Source organism: Podarcis tiliguerta (assembly GCF_965153285.1).
Source record: "Podarcis tiliguerta genome assembly, chromosome: 5".
NCBI classification, from domain to species: domain Eukaryota; kingdom Metazoa; phylum Chordata; class Lepidosauria; order Squamata; family Lacertidae; genus Podarcis; species Podarcis tiliguerta.
In genome coordinates, this window is record NC_139538.1 from 39470246 (window position 1) to 39495136 (window position 24891).

At 43.3% G+C, this 24891-nt stretch overlaps 1 protein-coding gene across 7 annotated transcripts; it reads right to left on the reverse strand.

The window, feature by feature from the left end:
* Positions 1 to 1567: 1567 nt before the first annotated feature.
* Positions 1568 to 23148, reverse strand: SAP130 (Sin3A associated protein 130). 7 transcript variants are annotated; one of them, XM_083441197.1, is made up of 21 exons: positions 22916 to 23148; positions 20245 to 20362; positions 19865 to 20100; positions 18387 to 18545; positions 18053 to 18164; positions 17057 to 17181; positions 16240 to 16364; positions 15634 to 15784; positions 14990 to 15080; positions 14179 to 14283; positions 13556 to 13697; positions 12597 to 12715; positions 11021 to 11323; positions 10169 to 10343; positions 8762 to 8866; positions 7361 to 7719; positions 6112 to 6360; positions 5666 to 5791; positions 4886 to 4989; positions 3434 to 3547; positions 1568 to 2470 (listed from the first exon to the last, which is right to left on the reverse strand). In XM_083441197.1, exons 2-21 carry the CDS (start codon positions 20354 to 20356, stop codon positions 2312 to 2314), a joined length of 3171 nt encoding a protein of 1056 aa, XP_083297323.1. In that variant the 5' UTR covers positions 20357 to 20362; positions 22916 to 23148; the 3' UTR covers positions 1568 to 2311. The 7 variants fall into 7 exon arrangements, with proteins under 7 accessions (XP_083297323.1, XP_083297325.1, XP_083297329.1 ...); XM_083441199.1 differs by having other exon boundaries at positions 6112 to 6357; positions 22916 to 23129; XM_083441203.1 differs by having other exon boundaries at positions 4886 to 4986; positions 6112 to 6357; positions 22916 to 23124.
* Positions 23149 to 24891: the final 1743 nt, after the last annotated feature.

The following is a 24891-nucleotide window of genomic DNA, read 5'->3' on the forward strand; positions in this document are numbered from 1 at the left end:
TTGGATAGCCTTCTGTGCATGACAATATAGAGAATAGCACGGGCCATCACAACTTTGGATACCTTCTCAGGAGAGTGGGTCACATTGCCCTACCATGTGATGCAGGGCATGGAATCACATCTTCAGTGTCCCCAATGACTATTTGAATAAAGGGCTTCACTGAGAACCCATGGGTATTCAGCTGTGTGCCTGGGGAAGTAAAAGGGTTATCAGTGGCCTCTCCTGTCTGGATGTTGCTATGTGTTAATCCAGGTCACACATCTACCCAAAAGCCCCCTGTGGTCCTCCAGCAGATGTAGCTGGTTAGAAACTAAGAATCTAGAAGTTAGGAACATTTTCTGGCATTGTGGCATTCATGAGATGGACACTGGGTATTGCATATCACCATCATGTAGATAGCGTAGACAGAAGCCAACAGTTTCATAGAACACATATCTAATTTTGCATGCTCTGCCTCACAGAAGCCTGGCAGTGCAGTCTCATGGGACACAGGGTGGACTGACTACCCATGCCACATTCCATTGGAAACGCCCTATTACTGGGTAATGCAAGCCCAGGAGGACATTCTTGATACCATTAGTATGGAGCAGACCCGATAGGTTGGAAATGGACATGGTGGTGCCATGTTAAGAGAAGCAGAGAAAGGAGTTGGCAGTGCCTAAGAGGCTGACCAGCTGGCCCAGCTGCAGATCCCCTCCCCCAAAGTCATTGAACCCTGGAAGTGGCTTTGCTCAGCACTCCTGGAAAGGTGTAAAAAAGGTGTGCTTGGCAATGCTCCAGTGCAATGAGCTTGTGAACCATCCCTGGTATAAGTTGCCTTTCTTTATACAGGCATGCTACTCCTCCAGGGTCCATCAACTGTTGTGGCTACCCTCCCACTGACTGCCTAGCCAGGCCCCTTTCCCCAGATTTTGGAGCACCACTGTCCTGATCTCCAGAAACATCCCCTTGCCCCCGCTGCTACTATTTGGATATGGGCTTCAAGGGAAATTGAATAATTTGAGGAGCTTGTAGTCAAGGGGCAATCTACACTTGAGTTAACCTCCCGCTGGCCTGCCTTATCTTTGCACTATCAGGCTTGCTCTGACCCACTGGCTTTTGCTAATGGTAGCTCATCTCATTCTGCCTTAGTATGGGTGGGTGCTCTATTGGGTCCCTGGCCAGCAGTGTGCATGGTGGGTGATATTGTACCTGCTCGGAGCTGCATATAGACTGGCTGCTCCAAGTGGGATTGCTATGGATGTGTGTGCCTTTGCACTCCTCCCACTGCAGTTGTTTTCTTTTGGCTGGTAGTGGCCCCTTTCACTGAATGGAATTTGTACGTGCTGGATTTTGCCATTGTTATATCCTATATGGATATATGGTACTAAGAGAACTGATAGCAGCTTATTACAGAAATAGCAAATGTGGATGAAAATATGTTTAACCTAGATTGCTAAAAGTGTAATTGTTGTCCATATTACCAATCTGTTCTTTTTAAATGTCCTGAACAAAAGCAGCTACTTCCCTATAGTTCTTATCTGGCTTTTCTTTGCTGGGATCTGTAGCACAGAATTAGATGCACCTGTTATTATACAAAATCCTCCAAATCCTTTATTCATGTTTCCAGGATGTCATATAGCACAAATTGTATGTAACACAATGAAGAGCATCACACCAGCTACAGGAAGTACTGTGCTGTATGAGAGTACTTTGAAAACAATATCCCAGAGCACCAACATGGGCACACGCACACACTCCACAACACTACAAATCACTTTGAAATGTATTTTTTAAAAAATAGACAGCTAGAGACTTCAGAACCACTTAAGATTCTAAATGTAGCAGAACCACCAGTGCAAGTGGCACTGGGTTTATGAAGGCTGCTCTAGCCACTGCAAGATCTTAAGGAGCAAAAAACTGAGTTGGCTACGTGGAAGTAGTGTCATCTCCAAACAGTTTCAAGACAGATGGTTCTTGAGGTCTGCTGCAGAATCCATTGTACAAACCTGTGAAGTTATCTCTAAAACTGTAGGATGGAAGGGCGAGGACTGTCTATCACGTTTGCATCAATGGTTCCAATTAATAGGCACTGGCACATCAAGAGGGCTAAACAAAATGTGACTGTGAAGAGTTTAAACAGGGACAAGCCTGAGAAAAATCTTTGTTTCTTTGATAGATCAATAATCATCCCTTAAGGTCATTGGGCTCCAACGTATCCATCCATCGTCCTTCTTACTCAGATGTAGCTCTCTAAAACAAACCCCCAATTAAAAGAGCCTTAACACTGTTCTGTACAACCTTTGTTTCCAGAGTCTTTATACCTCTGGCTCTAGACTTTTTCTTTTCTCTTCAATTTGGATACTTTCTTGACAGTTCCATTCTTATTGAGAAGCTTCAGAACACGCTCTTTGTGATCCAAGACCTTTAGCATGGATTCTCGAGCTTCATTTATTTGATCCATTACGAGCTTACATCTCTGCATATTCCCCTGAAACACAACACAGGACTGATATTAAACAGCTGAATGCCTCATAGGCACACAAGTAATCTTTAAACAACCACATTGAAATGTCAGAGAGTACATGACCTAAAGAATTTTAAAACAAATGAAACAGCCGTTTAGGAACAGATGAACAAGTATGTTTCCACTTTCTGCTAATAATAATCTGGGAAATTAGACTCTCTACATCAAATGTATTATGTAAGACATTTGCATTTCAAGACACATAGTAATAATGGTGAACTTTCAAGGCGAAAGCAACCTCATTTGGACGCAATGCTAAACTTAGTGCTGCTTGGATGAAGCTTGTGCGCTCTCCCACTCCCCTTTCCACTTCTTGCATAGCGGCAAGGAGGAGAGTCATGTCCAAACCTGGATCAACAGTAATTTTTAATTATGGTTTAGGGAAACAAGCCAATTTCAAACCATGGTTGATTAAGTTGGCTTGTTTCCCTAACCATAATTAATATTAATCATAATTTAGAATTTGAATGGAATAATAAACTGCAGTTAATTAAAAATGGGTATCTTCCTTATGGCTGCCACAAAGAGGATGGAGGTTTCTGTGACTAATGGACTAGTTCTTCTTCTTCTCTCTCTGTCTCCCCCCACGTCTCTGTGTCCCCTCACTTTTAGAAATTATATATTATGCTCAGGCTATGAATGATACACGGAACCATGGAACCTGTGAATATATATTTTCTATTTGTTGTAGTGTTTGAATACATCCCAAATTATTCATTTTTTAAAATAACCATATGTGTGGTTGCTTTTAATATTTTGAGTGGCTATACTAAAATACTGTGTGGTTTGTTTAGTCTACTTCATTTTCTACTTCCCTCTTTTAACAGTTCTTTGTTTCACGTTTAAAAAACATGTCCCACCATTTAAATCAAGAAAAAATATCAATTGCAAATCACCAAACTGAAGGAGTGAACAATAAGCATTTACCTGTATCAGTTCATTTATTCGATGCAAATCATCATCAGTTGCTGCCTTTTTCTTGGGAATGATCCCTTCTTGCAGGGAGGTGAGTCGTTCATACACATCGTGCTCCAGGTTGGTCTATAAAATATTAGAATTTGCCAAGAATACCTAACATTTTCTCACTGTTTCATATCAAGGGCTACATAAGCTATAAAAATTCCATCTGCTCATATAACTGCTTTCAAAAGATTCAGTACTATTTTTCACTGCTGACAGAACAGTGCTCCTCTTAAGGTTACAATGTCATCTTTATTGCAACTGCAGTAGGATGCTCTCTGAAATATGCTTCAAAATGAAGCAGGGCTGTCCCACTTCAGAATGAGGAAATAGGGAAACAGTAACTCCCTATTATATACAAGTAACCGTCATCCAATGCCTGTGAAAGATATCCTTTGAGGTTCTAGTCCTCTTACCATCATCTCTTATACTTAGATCAAAACCTAGTTTCACATGCCATCAGCAGCCCCAGCACTCCTAAATTACATACACAATGTAATGTCACATTTCCATAGTACTCCTCATGGCCTTGGGAGCTTGGTGCTAGAATACAAAGCACCTACATCACCCCAACCTGAAACAGAAGCATCCAGGAATGTGGAACAGTGCTGCCTCCTCCAGTCAGCAGCACAATCCCAGACACTTCTTCAGATTTGTGCACCAGATGGATTTGCCAGTTTTGAGCATCTGTATAAAATGCATCAGTTCTTACGCCTGAATCAAGCCCTCCATTCATACCTGATATACATATACTCAACTGCAACCTACAACATATCCCTCAGTCTTGAAGGGAATCCAATTCCAATAGTCTTATCAATCTGGTGGTAATTTTTAAAAATAATATAAATGATATGTATATATATATATGTGTGTGTCTGTATATATATATATATATATATATATGGGACGCAGGTGGCGCTGTGGGTAAAAGCCTCAGCGCCTAGGGCTTGCCGATCGAAAGGTTGGCGGTTCGAATCCCCACAGCGGGGTGCGCTCCCGTTGTTCGGTCCCAGCGCCTGCCAACCTAGTAGTTCGAAAGCACTCCCGGGTGCAAGTAGATAAATAGGGACCGCTTACTAGCGGGAAGGTAAACGGCGTTTCCGTGTGCGGCTCTGGCTCTTCAGAGCAGCAATGTCACGCTGGCCACATGACCCGGAAGTGTCTCCGGACAGCGCTGGCCCTTGGCCTCGAGTGAGATGGGCGCACAACCCTAGAGTCTGTCAAGACTGGCCCGTATGGGCAGGGGTACCTTTACCTTTACTTTATCTATCTATCTATCTATCTATCTATCTATCTATCTATCTATCTAGATATAGATATAGTTTTGTATCACCTCTCAGAAAGCTTCCTGGGCTAAGGCTTTTCTTGGAGGAATCTCTTCCTCATTTTATATGAAACTACCCCATTTCCCCCACTTACCAGCTGTAATAGCTGTGCTGCGCAAAGGTGGACCTTCCACCCCTGCGCACGGCAGGATACACCTTTCTGATTAGCGATCTCTTGCAGCATAGCCTTCTTCTCTTCTAGAACAAGAGTCAAATATGAGACACAAGCAAATAATGGGTTTTTAAAAGGTGAAATGTACCTTATTCCTTGAGTTACAAAAAGACTAAGTTTACTGCAGCAGTCATTTGTGTACCTGGTATGTGAAACCTGACCACAGATGTTGGTAGAATGCAGGAACAGGGATCCAGGGTCAGATGTGCAATAATGCAACAGCCAAATTTTGTGATCTGAACAGGGGTGGAGTGGGGCTTGCTTTGAATCTTTGTATTCGAGTGTTGGTACACTTAGTTTGTCTAATAGCCAGGGACTATATATGTAGAAACCCAAAAGTCAAATTCAATAAATACATAATGCAAAGTAAGCAAGTCTCCTTGCACCCACTTTTCTTGCATAATTCATTTTGCTAGTCAGACACACAGAGAGCAAGCAACTATACGGGGACTATTTCCTGTCAGCTGAGGTTCTCAATTACCTTATGTATAACTAAACCTCAGTAACAATAGGAAAACTGATATGTATTAGCACTGCCTCTGCAGTACAAATATTACAGTGGCTTTAGATGGTGGATATGTTTCTAGGCAATTCGCTGCACATCCTATATCAGAGGTTAAATGTTTGCAAGTAGACACCTGTCTAATATTGTAACACATCTGTTCACCGACCCATGCAAAATGTAATGACAGGAAGACATACCTTTCACTCTGACATCACTATACCGCTGAAAGTGATGGTAGGCAGCTTTCCATGGGTTGCGATAGTGGCGAAGCAGTGTTATGGGCGGCCGAGGACGTACAGGCACATACCTCACACCTTCTTCATCTAAAGCAAGATTGAGAAAAATAACTAAAGCCTCTTTTAAGGTGCTTGCGTTTTGAGCTAGGAAAGAAAATGTGATCCCACGATAGGGCCGGCATACTTTGAATTAGAGATTAATTCAGCTCCAACAGCTCTCCCCACCCCCCCACCCCAATAATAATCTGCCATGAAAAACTGATCTTTGTGGGGGACAGACGGACCCAAAGTTGATCATTTTTAGCTCAAATTCCTTTTCTAGTGGCAATCTTACATTTTGGGTGGATGGGTATTACTTGGAGAAGACGACAACCAACCAACCAATTATTTAATTTATTTCCATTCACCTATATATTCTTTTGGAGGTGACTTGCGCTTCTCTGCTTTTACCAGCAAGCTTTTGGTAGTGGATTTCTCATCATCAGTGCTATTAGTCTCCATCATATCCCCTTCCTCTGTAGAGATTATGTGCTGCTGCTTTCGTGGTTTTTTCCTTGGAGAGGCACCGGGTGGCAAGTCACTTGAGGGCACTGAAAGGTTGTTGGCCAGCAGTGTAAGAGATGGGGAGACAGTATTTGTAGTCAGTGGAGGAACTGCTGAAAGAGAAGACAGGAAGGGACAAGTTTTAAGAGACTGACAGGTAAAACAAAGGCAGCTTTAGAGCCAACACCCTTGTCTTCCAAAGACTGCAAGGCTAGAGACCAGGTGCTAACTGCCAATGCAGTGCCTTTGTAAGAGGAGAACATTATGTTTTTCTAGAGTCCCTCCTCTCAAGGATCTTAGAGCTTTTATATATACTTTCCTCCTAATTTTCTTTTGAATGGTTTGGCCTTACGTCATGAATAAGAGTGAGCAGAGCTAAGCAAACAAAGTCTTTTGTTTCAATCCTCCCTGATCTCTTTTTTTTCCTGGGATTATGGTTACTATGACAGTGTTTGGGCTCTTTCAGTTCCCAATAAAGCTGCGAGGCACTTTTAGTGCAATCGATTGGCAGTTTGTGTTTGACATGCAAACTACTACGGCAAAAGTAACTTTCAGGAAATTCCTTAACAAATTGAATTTAAGAGTGAAAGCCTTGAACAGAGACTATAAGGCTGCACAACTGTTCTCTTAGTGTTTACTACAGAGCAGAATTAAGCACTAATGCTTGATCTCTCCACAAACTTTAATAGCAAGTGTACAGTGGTACTTCTGGTTACAAACGCTCCTGGTTACGAAGTAGCTGCTCCTGGTTGCGAACTTTGCCCCAGGATGCTAACGGAAATCACGTAGCAGGAACCCCATTAGTGAAAGCGCGCCTCAGTATAAGAATGGTTTCAGCTTAAGAATGGACCTCCGGAACAAATTAAGTTCATAACCAGAGGTACCACTGTATTCTTTTAGTTCTACCTGCCATTTTAACTATGCAACTCTTGTAGCTTTCAGTAACATGCTAGCTGTGGCCCTGCTCTTAATAAACTCTGACCCTCATTACTAAAATCAAACAAAATATAATTTAAAATGAAGCTGCTAACAATCTTTCTAATTATTATCTGCTGTGGAGCTTTTGTACCTACTTTGAGCATCTCATTTGTAATTGCTTAAGCAGAAATCTACCTGAGACTGGCCGCATTATATCCATGGGTTCCACTTCCTCTTTTATTTTTATCTCTGGTACAACGGGGCCCAATACTGTAGAGAGGACGCCACCCATGGCTGGTGGAGGTGGAGGAGCTGCCACAATTGTGGTTGAAGTCGGTGCAGCAGCAGGAACAGTTCCTGGAATGGTTGACAGGGCAGCTGTGGGCTGCGAAGGTGGACTAGCTGCTGTGATGATGGTTGGAATGGCAGCTGGTGGCTGCTGGGAAGTGGGGACTGCAATTGGAGGTTGTTCATTGCTCTGAATGGATACTGCCTCCACAGATACAGTCACTGGAGTGGCCATAGACACATGGATTTCTGGTTTTGGCTTGGCACTAAATGAAACAAAACAAAACAAAACAAAAAAGGAAAAAGTTAGCAGTTTCACTTATTCAAAATCCTACTACCATAACTGTATAGAAATGCAGAGCCTCTGAAAGATTAATTTTGTTCTGTTTTTTTTTCTTTCCAGTTTTCTAGAAACATATCTTACAATATGGTGACATCACATAAGTAGATGGAAGTCTGGGTTTCCAGAATCTAAGTAGTCCAAGCCCACCATAAATGGTGAAATACAGTCACCAAGTTTAATGCCTTTTCTTCAGAATCTTGACAATGCCATGTAAAAACATCAGAAAGCAACAAGCTTAGGGTTCCAGTGCTATATCAAAAAATGAGGTCTGAAATGAGGTTTTAGCATTATGCCTGAATCAGAACCTTTGATTTGTTTCTCCCAAAGAAATCACATTCAGGAAACCAAGAACATTGGCTTCCTGGTCATGTTTTTTCAAATGCAGAAAGGAACCAGGAGTGCTGGTTTGGACAGAATTTGACAGTAAGCCAGTCAAATTTACATGCTAAAAACTATCAAGCTAAGAATACATTTTAACAGATGATCCCCAGTACACTGGACCCCATTTTGGACAACACATTTTTGTCTGATCCACTAAGCTGCCTGCTCTGTGGTTTGTTTTCCCACTCAAAGAAGGGGAGAGAAAAACAAGGGATGCTAAAACTGTAGGCAGCATCATATGGCTCATTGGCAAGACTATCTTGCCTAACTATGGCTATGCACAGGCTTATATCTGAACATGGCCAATATGTGCATAGCGATCTGAGAAAAAGTAATTCAATACTCTTGAAATAGCTCCCTATTTTATGTTCCCCAGGTCCTAATCTGCTTGCACAGCTCAGTGATCATCACTGAATATTTCACTGAACGCCCATTTACCCAGAAGTAAGTATGCACCAGCTGTCTCCACGGAGCTTATTATTTTGCAATGGGTAAGAACAGCCAGCATCTCTTCCACCTTGTTTGCCAAGTTAGAATTACAATACTTTGAATGCTTTACATATCTTTTTATTATGAGATCTTACCCAGCTGGTCTTGGCGATCCAGATGCACTCCTCATAGAGCTTTCCACTCGAGCGCCAGATACCTCAGATGGCTGCGGAGGGATGAGGCTTTTCCTAACCGCCAACCTGCAAAATAGCCATGAATATAGTAGTTCTGAAAAGCAAAACTATTACAATAGTTGCCAAGGGTGCTTAATTTAAAAGCGGTGTACTATTATTCTCTGCTGTATTTATCCTATATAGGCTCCAGCTGGGGGGCTGATTAGAAATGTTCGCTCCAGCAGATTAATGGAATCCAAAAGATTCCTGAATTCTCAGGGAAATTTTCCAAACAGAACAGCTGCCTCTCCTGTCAAGACCCTAGCCTTGCTGTGGAAAAGCAAGATGATATAGGCCACTGACACAATTGCACCTAGGGGCCCTCTCCAGTCCTGGTTTCCCAAGAGGCTTTGGGCAATGAAACATGTCGGAAGATGGCTAGAGCATAGATTACTTAAGATGTAAAGCGGGTTTGACCAAACACAGGTGACAGAGCTCTTTCCTTGTAGGTGGTTACGAAACCACAGCTGGTGCAGAATGCTGCTGGACAGCCTGGGTCATGTAACACTAATTTCTAAGGTTCTGCACTGGCTGATTGTGAGTTACTGGGCCTGATTCAAAGATCTGCTATTAGCATATAAAGCCCTGAACAACCTGGTACCTAGTTATCTAAAAGAACAGCTCTCCCTATGCTGTCCAACTTGTGCCTTGAAGTCAGCACTGAGGCCCTGCTTATGGTCCCACTCCCATAAAATGCTAGGAGGCCGCTGACATGAGACAAGGCATTTCTGTAGCGCTCCCTGCACCGTTGACTCCAGACTATGAAAATTATTTCCTGAAGAAATACAGTTGCCCCCTACAGTGGCAAGTTTGAAAAAACTGCCTGGTCCCTGTGTTGAAGTGTTTTTACTCTTCTATTTCACTGATCGGTTACTCTGTTTTTAGTTTTGAATTTTTTAAAAAATACACACATCTCTGTTTTTGTAAGCTGCTTTGAGCTACGTACTGGAGGTAAGACAGGGTATAAGTCTTCACTAATAAATACATATTCCATGAGTTCTCACATGTTTTATTGGTTCTGTCATAATGCTCAGCATACGTAAGATGACCGATGAACAGAAGGCTACAGGGTTGTATCCAACAATATTGTACTGTCGGTGCAAGGACTTTCGTCTGTGCAATGAGACTTCTCCCTCTCCCACCCCTGCACACCTGGCCCAAATCTCCTACAGAGGACTGGAGAATCCACAGAAGACATGGGGGAGAGGAAATCCCGTTGCGCAGGCACAAATCCTTGCACCAACAGGATGGTTTTATTAGATATGACAGTATTTCTTGTACAGTGGCAAGCAGATTGCACATTATCAAAGCAACTGCAATTTTACTCACCCATCTGTAGTAGGTTTCTTCCGGAGAATGCTTGGGCGAGGGGATGAACCCTGGGCTGGTGTACTAGAACTGGCATTCTGACTATGGGTTTGTACCACTGTAGTTGAAGCTGGAGCAGTGTTGAATGTATTGCTGATTGGATTGGCCATAATAGTGGCTCCATCTGCCAAGACCACTGATGGAAGGAACAAAAAAGGTTATAGGGAGGTAGCAGACAAAAGCGAGAGAAATTTAACCAGAAGCTGTTTCTCTTAAAATAAGAAGTGGGAATGTTGTTCCATTCTATGCTTGCTCAACAAATGCCAAATTTAAGGAGACAGCCATCCAAATCATACTCAGGAGCAGAACCACTGAACTCAATAGACTTAAGTCAATCTTTTTACATTGCTCTACTAAGAGTATAACCAAAATTGGATATCAGGCTTAGTGTTTTAAAACTATCTGCTGCTCAGTTCTACAAACGTTAACTCAAGGTGTTCAATGGGGCTCTCTCAAAAATGTATACACAGGATTAAAACTCTAATTAGCCATAGCTTAAGAAAATCACCCACAAACTTGATCATATATTTTTGCTAGGAGATAGGGAACAGCAGATACTGGTAAACAAAATAAAATGTTTAAGTGACTCTAGCAGTGTGTTTGAGTCAGAAACAGAAATGGCAGTTGTCCAGGTTAGTGACAGCCCAAACCTATGCATTTTTAATCATAAACCCCACCAAGCTCAACAAAACTTCTAAGTAGGTGTTCATAGTAGTATTGCAGCCATAATTACATGATTAATTAAAAAGCAAACCCCAAGAGGAATAGTTATGGACAATTTTGCTCGCAACACAAGCATTCTTGGCTAGTTACCTGATGTCTTGGTTTCAGTTTGTGGTTGTTGAGCACCCATTGGTGCAGTCTGAAGACCCTGTGTGCCAATTGGGGCAGCTGGATGTAGCCCTTGGGTTCCAATTGGCGCAGACTGTATTCCTTGTGCACTGATGGGTGCTGGTTGTATACCCTGTGCACCAATTGGCGCAGACTGGATGCCCTGAATATGACGGGCGTGAGATGCATCCACTGTCATCAGCTGCATGGGATTAAGATGAACTGTGGAGGCCACTCCTACTCCAGTCTGAGCTGCTATGGCAGAATTTGGCGCCTGAGCTGAAACTGGAAATACCAAACAATAGACTTCATTACTTCCACACAAAACAGCCAATTTATTATCTTGTGTTGCCAAGCAGCATTGTTAGATTTTGTATTTAAATGCTTGTAGTTTATGCACACATCTGTGGTCCTGCTGAAGATGCCAACAGATTAAATAAGATTCATAAGCCAGCCCTTCCAGCATTACGTTTATACAGCAGCAACACTAGCTTCATAATGCTAAAGCTGAATTATAATAATCCTCATGAGCGCTGCTGAGGTTATATATGCAAAGAAAAAGATCCATTCCAATACTCCAAAGAAAACATATGGCCCTTTCACAGCTAGGGTCTAGCTATAACAAGTTTTCTGATTAGCTGAAGTAATTTAGAAGAGGTTATTACTGGAGATTCCAATAGTTTGGAATAGAGCAGCTGAACGCTGTAAACGTGGAGCTCATGTAATACAATGGCTGAGAACACAAAGCAGAGACTTGCCAGTTAAACTTTCACATCAACTGCCAAGCTATTAGAAGTTATTTCACATTGTCAGTCCTGGTTTGGAGAGCTTGCACAAACCACAATTTGCCAGTTTAGATTTAACAGCAAACCCCTGTTTCCAAAAACAACAGGACATCCAAGAGAAGGGTGGAAGAGGACTGTCAGGAGGATTTTTGTTATTGTTTGTAGCAGTAGCCATTGTAATACAAATCACAAGAAACAAACAAGTCAATTTGAGAGTAATTACAAAATACCAATTTTTCAGAACAGCAAATCACCAAAACTTAAAAACTGCAGAATTCCCCAAATCATTTAGATTAAAAATTCCCCTTGGCAGTCACTATGTTTGGGGGTCAAAAAAGACCGTATGTGGTAGCCACCAAAGTAGTTCTGTTGGCACAAAGAGCTCTAGCTGTGCAATGGAATTTCCTCTCCTTCTCGGCCCCCTGTGCACCCCCCCGTATTTTCTGGGGATTCCCCCAATTCTCCTGAGCAGATTTGGGGAGGGCACAGGGAAGAGGAAAGGGAAAGGAAAACCCATTGCGAAGCCAGAAGTTTTTAGCAAAATAACTAACATCCTTTACTGATCTGCTTCGTCATTATCTTGACTTGAGCAAGCTTTGCAGAGAGGGTTTTTAAAAATTATTTAAATATTAAATTTGCCAGATAACCTTTGCTCGTTTCCCAAAGTACTTTGGAACCCCACTTTGAACTTAAAAAAGAAAAGTTTATGCAGAAAGCTCATTTATGTAGCTGCTCTAAAACTCTTCTGTAAATCAAACTTTGAGATTCCTTACCAGGATATTGGCGTATAGTGGATACAGAGCTGGTAATTGGTGTGTAAGTGTGGGCAGCCAAAGGGTAAGGAGGTGGATATGTTGGTAAGAAGTACTGGAATTGAACAGGTACTGACTGTCTAGAGGAATGAAGATAAATTAAATGTTAGACACAACAGTATAATTGTAGTCTTCAAATGAACTGCAGCAGTGATTGTTAATTAACCTTTGTTGCAATGCAATCGACTGTTCTAGTTTGCTAGCTTCTTTGTGGGCCATCACATTTACCTACTTGGAAGGATACCCAAAAAGCTTCCAAATTCAAACCCTCTTTCTATACCCTGACAATGTTGAACAGTATAATTCAATAGAGAGTAAACAGAAGAAGTGAAGTGAAAGGGTTTCTACATTTGCACGTACTTCATGTCACTATGTAGTCTGTTTGTATAACATGTATATACACCTGACACTATTTCCACTTCCTAACAATGCAGCTCCTTTCCCTTCATGTACAGCTGCCCTGAAATGCAGGAGTTGAATTTGACATGCAGCATTATTTGCTCCTCAGGAACCTGACAATTCCCTGAATCCACACCCTTTTAAACAAACTGTAGAATTTGAAGCGCACTGTCCATAACTCACAGAACTGGAGGCAGAAATGTGGCTTGGTTACCTAGATGCCTTTTCAGCCAGATTGGTTCAAATCAATCCAAAATCACAAGCCCTTCTTTCATCAGAAATATGCAAAGCCTTAGCTGGCGCAATCCTATGCACATCTATTCAGAAACTAATCTCACCAAGTTCAATTGGGCTTACTCTCAGATATGTGTGCGCATAGGATTAGCTTTGGATACTTAAGTTAACTGAGAGATCAAAACACATTTCATTATATTTTTGCAGATGTCCTCATGTATAACATACATGCAATATAACCAAGATGATTAAGTACCTATCCTATGTGAGTAAATTCATTCAGTTACCTGTTATCATTTCTAGCTTCCATGGCAACTGGGTTTGGAGATGCCCGGTGCCCAGATATAGGAATGAGATTACTCCTCTCTGCAGTGTAATCAGACTGGATGCGAGGGGAAGTGTGCGTAATTTGCTGTGGGACTACTTTAGCTGTACAGTGAAAAAAGACATCCCAGTTATTCACAAAGTAAACTGTAGTAGATTCATATTAGGAAACAGATACTGATTGTTCCTTTGCTGGAGCAAGATGCACTCCCAACCTCCATTCAGCTGATGGGTAGTAGGAGCATGGCTTGTTCAAGCAGGGGAACCTGCTTCTCCTACCCAGCACTACTGTTGGAAGCCACCCAGTGTGGCTACTTTTCACCTTTAACAGGACGGGTGGAAAGGAGCAGCGCAGGGAGGGTTGCAAAGCACAGGGCTGACAACACCCGTTGTGCTGTAGTTCTCAAGCTTGGAAACCCCACACAAGGGGCTTCAACAGGTAGGTGGGACCAGACACCTGTCAAAGTTACCCTGTGGGAAGCAAAGAAGTTTCCTCACCCCTGATGTGCCTAGTCCATTCTGTCCCCAGCAGAAAATAAAATGATAGATCAAAGGACAATGAAGCTCAGAACTAATGCTCTCTTACCGACGGGGATGTTTGAGGTGGTCACAGCCGTTGCATGGGAGGAGTGTGAGGGCATAGTCACTGTGACAATTGTACTTGTTGGTGCTTGGGTGTGGGATACAGAACCTGAAAGGAAGAAAGGTGCACACACAATTAAACATTCTTCAGAGTCTGTGCCTTTGACAGAAAATGTATATCACAAATATATGGAAACTTCTAAGCTGGGAAATTTCTGTTGCTCCTTGTAGAACAGTTAGACCCCTAGCCTGCTCCTGCAGTAACTGGGGTAGTGTTTTCCATGTGCGCCTAGCCTCCAAAATCACATGTTAAAATCATACACTAATTTTATTGTGCCACCCAATAATTATGAGAAATAAAGGGCTTTTTTTAAGCAAGATAAAGGTAAAGGTACTCCTGACCATTAGGTCCAGTCGCGGACGACACTGGGGTTGCGGCGCACATCTCGCTCTATAGGCTGAGGGAGCTGGCGTTTGTCTGCAGACAGCTTCCGGGTCATGTGGCCAGCATGACTAAGCCGCTTCTGGTGAACCAGAGCAGTGCACGGAAACACCGTTTACCTTCATGCCGGAGCGGTACCTATTTATCTACTTGCACTTGACATGCTTTTGAACTGCTACGTGGGCAAAAGCTGGGACCGAGCAATGGGAGCTCACCCCGTCGCGGGGATTCGAACCACCAACCTTCTGATTGGCAAGCCCAAGGCTCTGTGGTTTAGACCACAGCGCCACCCGTGTCCTTTAGCAGGATACTTCAACCCTAATAACTGGCTTTTGTATTTGTACATAAAAAATGCTGAGCTGTAGATACTCACCAGCTGTAGTTGCCGAAGGAATGGTATTGGTTGCTAAAATAGGGGCCACAGTTGCTGCTGCCACTGGAGCACCAGTACTAAATATTGTTTTCTGCAGGGGGGAAAAAGTTGTCTGTCAAGAAACCATGATTGGCACATTTCGGAATCTTGGAACAGAGATGGCACTTCCCCCGATCTGATGCTTTACAGAGGAGCTGGAGTAGATGGGCTCCCATTGTTGGTCTAAGTGACCAGCTCACGAGAGTCCACAAGCTAGCTAGACTATCAGCCACAGCACAGCAGGGTGCCATGAACCAACAGGGCTTTTTAAGCCTCTTACAGCAGCACCAGAGGACTGAGCAAAAGAAAGATGCTAGGTATATCAAACACCAAGTAGAGAAGCAGCAACCTAGAAGAGGAAAGGAAGGCTAGACTTGCTTGGCAGATTAAAGAAAGCAAGGAGGCAGACTGTGTTCCCGAAAGGAAAGAAGCTCCAGACTTAGGAATGGAGGATTGTGGGTTGGAAGTTTCCCTCCCGCTGTCCAGGCCAACAATATGTTTCATGCCATGTCATGAAACCTCATTCAACTATCTTATAAAACCATATGGTAAAAGTCAGACAACAACATGGAAGAAACTGTGCTGATCGTGCTTATAATATTTACCTGAGCCATGGTGTGAAGCTGCTGTTTCTGTGTTCCTATGGCTGGATGGGACGGCAGGGTAATTCTGGTTGCTGTATCCCGTGGCTGTGCAGGGCGCTGAATACTGATAGGTGCAGAAGGTGGGTGCTGCTGAATTGACAATGTTGGCCGGCTGGAAAAGACAATCTAAGGTTCTTTTTCTGAAAGCACTTAACAGTCCGTCGACTCATTTTATGAAGAGGCACCACAATGGAGCTTAGAATGGCTTCTTCATTGTGCATTACATGAATTAATGCACCAACAGCATTTCTTCTGGACAGTTCAATCAATGCTGTTTCAAATTATATGGCTACCATGTGAAAGGGTGCTTAGCTGCATAGCAAGATGCTGCACACAGAATGGCTCCTTTCATGGAGCAGCTGCCTAGGGAGGCCGTTTGAAGCCGCTCCCATTAGATGGCCATATTGTGTAAAGTCGCCCTCAGTTAAATAACCGAATGTACCTTTTTTTATTTAAGAAAGCAATCCCAAGACATATTTACTAGGGAGTAAGCTCCACTGAGCACAGAGTGACTTACTCCCAAATAAACGTATCTATGATTGTACTGTTAATGGGTGTAGTGGTTACCTGAGGGTAGCTTCTGTGGCATGTGTTGTCGTTGTTGTAATAACGGGTGATTGGGCCCTCGTGGCCGACACTGTTGCTACTACAGCAGGAGGGATGGTACTTGAAGTTGTCACAGGAGGCCGGGACTGTGGTAGGTAAGGAAAAAGTATTACATTAGGGCTTTCAACCAATAATTAAAAAAAATTATTCACTGCCTAAATGTAAAGAAATTACACATAGCAAAACTTTGTAAAAATGGACCTCTGAGTCTCCTAAGGGTCAGATAATTTGATTGCCAGACACATTTTTCTCCCTTAGCAATATGTAGATCATTTTTGTAAACATATTATAAATAAAAACTGTTGGCAACCTTACAAACTAGGAACTATTTTACATATAAACAGAGCTTGGCATGCTAAGCTCCACAACTGTGCTTGCATCACACTGAGCTCCCTGCTGCCTTGCTTATCCTCCTTGGTAACTGGCAGCAAAGTGCAGCACTGGGAAGTCAGGAAAGCAATGCAGCCCCACGAGTGTCAGCCACTACTGCACACAAATGGAGCTAAAAGCCAACCAACCATTAACAACAGGGCTTCAAACAAAATGGAAAGCTCTTAACTGGGGGAGTTAATCTGAAGTTCACTTTGGATAATATTATTAGTTTGCTCCCTTTACAGGTTCTTTAAATCTTGGCCTGCAATGCTGAAGAATTTGAGTCACAAGAACCAGTTGTCAGATTTTGCAGTTCATTTAACTATGTAAGTGGTTTCCCGCTTAAGAAAAGCCCCAAAGAATCTGAAAGCAACAACAACAATCATACTGCACAATTATCACCTGCCTGGATAGGTTGATGAATGATGTGCTGAACTGCTGGTTGAGCTGTTGCTGCATTTGGCAACTGTGAAGCTGGCCTCAGGACAGTTGTCACTTTAGAACTGGACATCACAGCAGCAGCTGCCGCACCTGAGGAAAACCCCATGTAAAACTGAGACAATCCCTAAGACAGTCCACTTTTCAAAAAGTTTAAGAGAGGCCACAACTTTTTATACATGACACAAAGAATTAAGAGTGCAATTAGTAGTGCTAGCTAAACAAAGCAATTAGCGTAAAAGAAAGAAAAAGTGGTAACATCAACCAGGGTTGTGTAGCTGCAATATCCCTCAGCTGCATAAACCATTGAGAGAATAGGCTGTACGCTCCCTCCTCCCTTCAGATGCGTGAAGTTTCTCCAGCTGGCTTAAACTGCAGATTATTTTACAGGGATATTGAATTGAGCCTAATCTCTTGAACAGGACTTGAAGCCAATTTGTTAACCCTGGTAGATAAAGAATCTGGTTCATCTGAACTGCAGTTGACACCGGTATTAATGTTAACTGCAGTTAGAGATGGTGGATTTGCCCAGAATGTAGACGGCATGTGATCCACAGCATATCAAAAACAAGGGGCAGCCAACATGGTGTCCTCCAAATGTTGCTGGACCACAACTCTCATGAACCCTGCCCACTGGTTGAACTGTTGGCCTTGCTGTCTATGGATGATGAGATTTGTAGTCAACAATGTCTGAAGGGCACCACATTGGCTACCCCTGTCCTAAAACATATGTGGGGTGTTGTTGTTTTTTTAAAAAAGGATCAGCACACCATATTCTACTGTAACCCTAATTATACCCTACAGTTTCCCAAGACCATGAAGCTAAAAATAGTTACTTTAGATTGCAGCCATTATCTTTATAGCTACTCTACCAAGGTACTGACGCATGCATTAACCACAGTATAAACATTGTCCAGAATAAGTTTATTAACATAATACTTTCTTGGGATGATTATGGAAGTACCTCGAGGTAAGTGAGACGCTCCAATGTGTAATGGTGGTCCAGGAGCACTACTTCGGATTATTGACATCTGAACATTGGTTGTCATGATATGGTGCACATTGCTGGGATGTCCCTGCAGACAGTAACAGATTGTGTGTGGGGAAATCGTCTAGATGTAATGTACAAGAAATGCTTCATATACAACCACACACTACAGTTAAGCCGTTTGAATGTACAGGTTATTATGGTAGGAGATACAAACCAAGGCTGTGGGTACTGTAGTTCACAGTGCTTCATTTGCTTTCCATGACTTTAAACAAACAAAAAAGTTACTTTAGAAGAAGAAAATGATTACCTGTTGTCCACTGATTGTTGCTACGGGAATAGCAGAGGCCTGTGGGATGCTGCTCTCCATTGTTACAGTAACTTGCCCTGGGACTTTGGTGGGGCAGGAGAGAGGAGAGGGTGGAGCTGGTGCAATAGGGCGGCTAGGGATGGTGGGCTTCAGGGGAGGCTGCAAAGAACATAAAGATACAACCACTGGTTCATAGAAATTTGTGGCAACAGAACAAATAAAAACAACACAAGTATGCACCAGTTATCTTACCCTGAGGGGAAAAGAAAACCTGTAACAAACTTACTGGTAGCCACAGTCTAATTAAATTATTTTGAATCTCTCTATATACATTATTCCTCAGAAGAGAATCATATGAAAAGATGAATCTTTGTGCAATAATATTACTTTCTTAAGATCAAGTCACTAGTACAAAAAGCTTTAATCTTGGAGACAGCTACTGGGAGTTAGCACACAAATAATTATACAGACAGACATACCCCATCAACCAATTTCCTTGAAACTTTTTGTAATCCTGCTCTCTCCCCCTTAACAAAAATTAGGTCTAGGGTTTGAAATTATGCAACTAACTACTGGTTGCGCTGGAACAGAGACAGTCAACTCTCAAAACCTGTGAGGCTGTATTTTCTCTAAGACAAATTGTTTAGGATTAAGATTACCAATGATTATCATTTCACTGCCAGCCTCAGTGTACGGGGAAGATGATGCAAGGGACAAGATGCCTCTTTCCAATTAACTACTGTGAACCTCCTCCTCCAGTTCTTATTCATGCATGGCAAAGAGAAGCCTTCAGCAACTGGTACCTTCCATATGTTTTCTACCACAACTTCCATTAGCCCCAGCCAGCACAGCTGACAATTAGAATGCTCTTGCAGGGGCATGACCAGTGTGCCCAGCAATTTTTAGGAAAAATTTAGTGGCATGTTTAAGAGATGGGCAGTAGGATATTTTGACCGAGTTTTTCATAGATTCACAGAGTTGAAAAGGACCTGAAAACATCACGTAGACCCCCTGCTAATGCAGAAAATTAGCTGCTATAGCAAACTGTTGGCTTACCAGCCTCTGCTTTAAAACATCTAACAAGCAGGGCCCACCATCTGCTGAGGCACAGTTTGTACCAATGGGGAGCATTTCCTTGTAATTTCAACCTATTGGTTCAAGTCCTACCCCTCTGGCATAACAGAAAACATATCTGCTCCATCACTGTGAACATCCATATGTACTAGTCCAGTCCCTTGTCAGACTGCCTTCAATGGTAAAGGTTTCAGTAATTTTTTTTAGAAAGTACCAGATAACAGTATTCAACCTTCTCTGTCCCAGGGAATCAAAGGCAGTTGCAATATATAAACAAGTACATGCTAAAATGAAGAGAAAGTCGCGCTTAAACTTAAATCTAGCCTGAGCTAACTTTGCCATTGCATTAAATTAGTGCTATTAAATACCCCTATTCCATACTTGAAAAGCAATGCTCTCATTACCTTCATAAGACCTTCAGAAAAAGAAAGTGGCACTGCTGGAGCTAAATGTGCTGGAGGAGCTGCTACTGTAACTGGCACACCAGATTGTACCGTATGGTGCTGGGTCAACATTTGCACCTGCGGATATGGCCGGACTACCACTGTTTCCTGCTTCTCTTCACGGGACTGCAGAGAGCCACCAGGGACCACATGATCTCTGGGAGCAACTTCCATTTCTCGGCTGGGTTCATCACTCACTAAATAGAAAAATGCATGAAATTTTAGAAAGAAAACAGGACTAGAAACAGGCAAGGCATAGGAATGCTGTCTTTGATTTCTATGGAGCTTACTTCCAAAAAAGTATACTGAAGTCTTAGTTAGAAATCCTGTAGTTGCCTTACCTGTAGTTGTTGGGTTTATCAATCCAGTAGATCCACTGGTAGAGATCGGAGGAGGAGCTGGTCCTAGACTTGCAGGAGGGGGTCCTGAACGGGGGAACTGCTGAGAACTCATTTCCACCTATGGAACACACAGAATTACAAATAATTTATACATCCACATTACTAAAGCCCTTGTTACTGAGGAATCCCAGCAAATTCAGTTAGGTTACGTATGTTTGCACAGAGTAGCTACTGACAAATGATATGCAAGCTCTCCATCTAGTTAAAATACAAAATACAAACAGTTCAACCAAGTTCAATAACTTAATAAACAAATGTTGGTGCGTTAATATACTGAAATATAAAAATAGTAACACAGGTTCAAGTGACAACCACCACATGCAAATAATAAAGTAGGAATACATAGGCCTGGCACAAATCCAATGTTTACAGTGCCAACTTATGTTTGCTCAGAAATAAGTCCCACTGTGTTCAATGAATCTTACTCCCAGAAATGTGTACAGAGGATATTAACCTTTCAATATTTTGACGTTAGGACTTCTCTACTAACTATCTGAAAAAAATCCAGGGCTATAATTAACTTATGAAATTAAGACTCAATATTAGCATTAGTAATATCGGTAAGTAACAGTTGCTATCCAAACATCTGTGTAAGACACCTACTGTATATCAAAGTATTTTAATCATGTACTGAACATCAGTTAAACATACCATCAACTACACAAAACAAATACAGTTTAAAGATTATAGACCAGGGTAGAAATGCTTTAAATAAAAAGAAATGATAGATGTAATTATCTTGTAGTTTGTAAATTGCTATAATTCTCTATACTCTTTCCTCGAAGGAACCCCTGCTTAACTGAATGAGATTTACTTATGAGTAAGCATACGTAGGATATTTCTGTAAGAGTAAAAACACTGGCTCTGCAGAGGCCAATGACACTTCTGTCCTGATATGGACTTTGTGGTTTCCAAAATAATATGAAATCCTAATGCAGTTCCAAAGGAGGTAAGGTTGGTATTAAATAGTAAATCTATATTGAAAGATTACACATGACGGTAAAGGTAATGGTGAGCAACACAGCTGTCACACACAGGTACCCCAGTGCAATCAGGAAGACAGCTAAATCTGTGCAACAGCTGAGCAAGCTACATAGCAACACTGAAAGTGACTATAAATGTAAAACCAGACCATTGGTCTAATTATACCAGCATTGTTTACTTTAGTTTCCAGGATCTCAGGCAGAGGGCTTCCAAACAACTCAAAAGTTCTACACAAACTACTATATACTTCTGTTGACAGCAGCCATGCAGAAACCAGAGGAAGCGTACAACTACGCAGAACAATACAACTACACTGAACAGCTAAGCATCTGCTGTGCACACTTACCGGAGAGAAAGCCCCACTTAACAGAGAACTTATTCCCGAATAAGCATATCTCGGGCTGCATAATGGAGTGTTAGGCGTTGGATCCTGACATCTGTACAGTAATCACATAAACCAGTTCTTAACTCCAGCTCCCATCAGTGACAGCTGGAATGGCCAATTAGTAGGAGTGATGGGAGATAAAGTCAAACTGCACCTAGATGGTAGCAAGCTAGGGAAGACTAAATCCGTCTTCACATCCTTCACGATCATAACTTCTACATCACCATCAACTCTAAAACCACTTTATGACACCGCAATACAAACGTAAATTCAACTTTCATGTGTTTGTCTCCCTCTTTTAACATCAACTGCAGGCAACACCTACAGTATCTCAATTACCTGCTTGGCAGCAGAACGCAGCTAACATGAAGTCATCAGGGGTAATGACTGCACGTGCACAGTGCGAGATCTAGGGGAATCCAGGAGCAGCTCCTTATTCGGGGATGCTCTCTTTCCCCCTTGTTCTGGGAAACAAGCCTAATGCCTCGCCCTACCCCCCCCCGACCCTAAACTGCGCTGGTCGTGGAAGGGCCACTAAGATCAATACGATTATAACAGCGCCGCTTGCAACAGCTGGGCCGGCTCACCCGCCCGCAAACCCGCCGCTTCCAACTTTTGGCTTCCGAGACAGTGCGGATCGGGCCGAGTTTAGTGCGGAAGCTTGACCGGAGAAGCCAACACTCAGCAGCGGAGACGCCGCAGCGCGCAGCACAAGACGGCAAAGGGAGCAGCGCCCGTCGCCGGTCAGGGGCGGCTCCCGAAGACCCTCCCCTTTCGCTCGCTTCGGGCGGAGCTCTCCTCTCGGCATAAGCTCCGCCCACTAGAGCATGCGCGAAGCCCGCCCCCCTCTGCGGGCAGCCAATGGGAACACCTCACTTCCCCATGGCGAGCCAGCCCAGCATAGAAGGCAGCACAACCTGCCAACCAATGGGAAAGCCCGCACAGGCTACGCCTGACTACCAATGGGAAAACAGGTAATGGCTAATCAGGAGTAGCCAGGGCCCGCCTCCCTTCCCTCCCTGATCACTATGTGAAACAGACGCGCAGGGCCAGGGACCCGGATGTTCAGCGAGAATAAAAAGGCTGCGGCGGCCGCCGCGAACGCCCCAAGCAGCCGCCGTGAGTGAGGAGGACTCTGGCGCCCAGCTCGAGTAACTCTCGGCGGGGCTTGGCCAGAGGGAGCGGCGCCTCTCCCGGGCGCCCCGCTCCCAGAACGAGCCCTCCCCTCGCCCGCCGAGTTACCTGCAGCCGAGGGGGCGGCGGAGCCTCTCGGAGTAGCCTCCGGAGCCGCTTCTTTCGCCGACGCTGAGGGGGCTCAGTCGGGAGTGTTGCTTCCGCTGCCGCAGCAAAGCATCCCCTCCCCCCTTTCGATTGATTGGGTCTCGCCTAGTCCTGCCCACAGCGGTGATAATTTCTCCTCGCTAGGCGCGTCGATTGGCTGAGGCGGCGCTTGCGCAGAGGCTCCTGGGGGCTGTAGTTCGAGAACTGAGCGTCGCCCATAGATAACGCCGCGAGAGGTTGGGGGAAGCGAGAGGGCTCCGATTGGCCGCCTGAAAGGAGGCGGGACGAGCGTCTAGCTGCCTCCGCCCACCAAGATTAGGATTGGTCGGCTTTCTTCGGAGCGCTTTAGTAAATGGCTTCTAGATGGAGAACGGGACGGTCCGCTGCTTGGTGAGATGGCGGGAAACCGACCTGGGAGCTGTCAGTTCCTTTTCCCGCTCCCACTTCCGAACCCAAGCTAAGGAAACAAAAAGCGGAGCTGCCCCGAAGCCGCATTGCTCCCGCTCTGCCTTACATTTACCTGCCTGACCCTTATTAAAAGGTTTATTATTGCCCCGTTGCTGTGATCTCTTGTTATTCTAAAACACACAAGTTCTCTGCATTTTAGCAGCATCTCATTCACTGGTTATGAACGGGGCTAATATTAATAATATTGTAATACATGCAATATAATGGACAGGCGTGGACTGTTGGACTATTGCAGTCAACACTGGACTGTCATATACTGTACAATGGAAGGGCCTTCAGGGTCCCTAGTGCAGCCTGTGGCACTCTTATACCCACTGGAGTATATTGCAATGCCAGTACAGTGTCAGAGAAAGCCAGGGTGGGCAGGCAGGGTCAGATCCCTTCTCAATGGTGAAGCTCCATAAACTAATTTCCATATTCTACCTCACAAAGTTGCTGTAGGAATAATTCGGGGAGATGTACAACACTTTGCGCTCCTTGGAGGAATGTAATAAATGCTGCACCAACTTCAGCCCAGTAAATAGTTCCTTAGGGCAGGGAAGTTCTGTTGCACCAGAAGCAGTTTTGTCATGCTGGCGTCATGACCCGGAAAGCTGTCTGGACAAATGCCGGCTCCCTCGGCCTAAAGTGAGATGAGCACTGCACCCCATAGTTGCCTTTGACTGGACTTAACTGTCCAGGGATCATTTACTTTTTTACCTTTACATAATTTTCTTTGTATGCTGCCTTTCTGCAGTTAGAGCCATGCTCAAAGTAGCTTACAACGTGAAAATTACATAACTACAACATAACAAAAGTAGTCATAATCAACAAATCATTAGAAAATACACAACCAAACTGAACAATTTTCACATTCAGGTCATTCAGGATTCACAGCCTTAGCATCCACATCCTTCTTTTAAACCACCACCAGCAGTTTTAAGGAGGGTGGAGAGTACGTGATTTGCCAACACTTCTGCTGATGGGGAAGAATGTGAAATGGTGGAGGTGGCCATTCATTTATGAAAAAAGGAGACTTGTGTGAAGCAACACTGTGGCTGGCAGGATTGGGAGGGACTAGGTGGTGTTGCACGTGAGAGGATTTTAGATGTGGAGCTAATGGGGAGCCTCGGTGGGAAGTTTTCAAATATATATAAGTTGTTCAAGTTCATAGAAGGGGAGGTGGTGATGTGGGCAATGCTGGTGAATGAATATTGGCAAGCAATATTAGAATGACAATGGGTACTATTAGATATTGATATGTGAACCACCCTGAGACATCCGGGTATAGCACAGTACATAAATTCAATAAATAAAATAATAATAAGCAATCCAGATTTTATGGCTATATGACCAACAGTCTGCACTGCATATCATATTAAATGATCTACAAGGTTTTAATTTTTTTGTCATCTATCAGGTTGCAGCAAAATGAGCAATGGGAAGCAGGTCAACTCCATTGGATCTTCTGAGAGACCAGCTCATTTTGG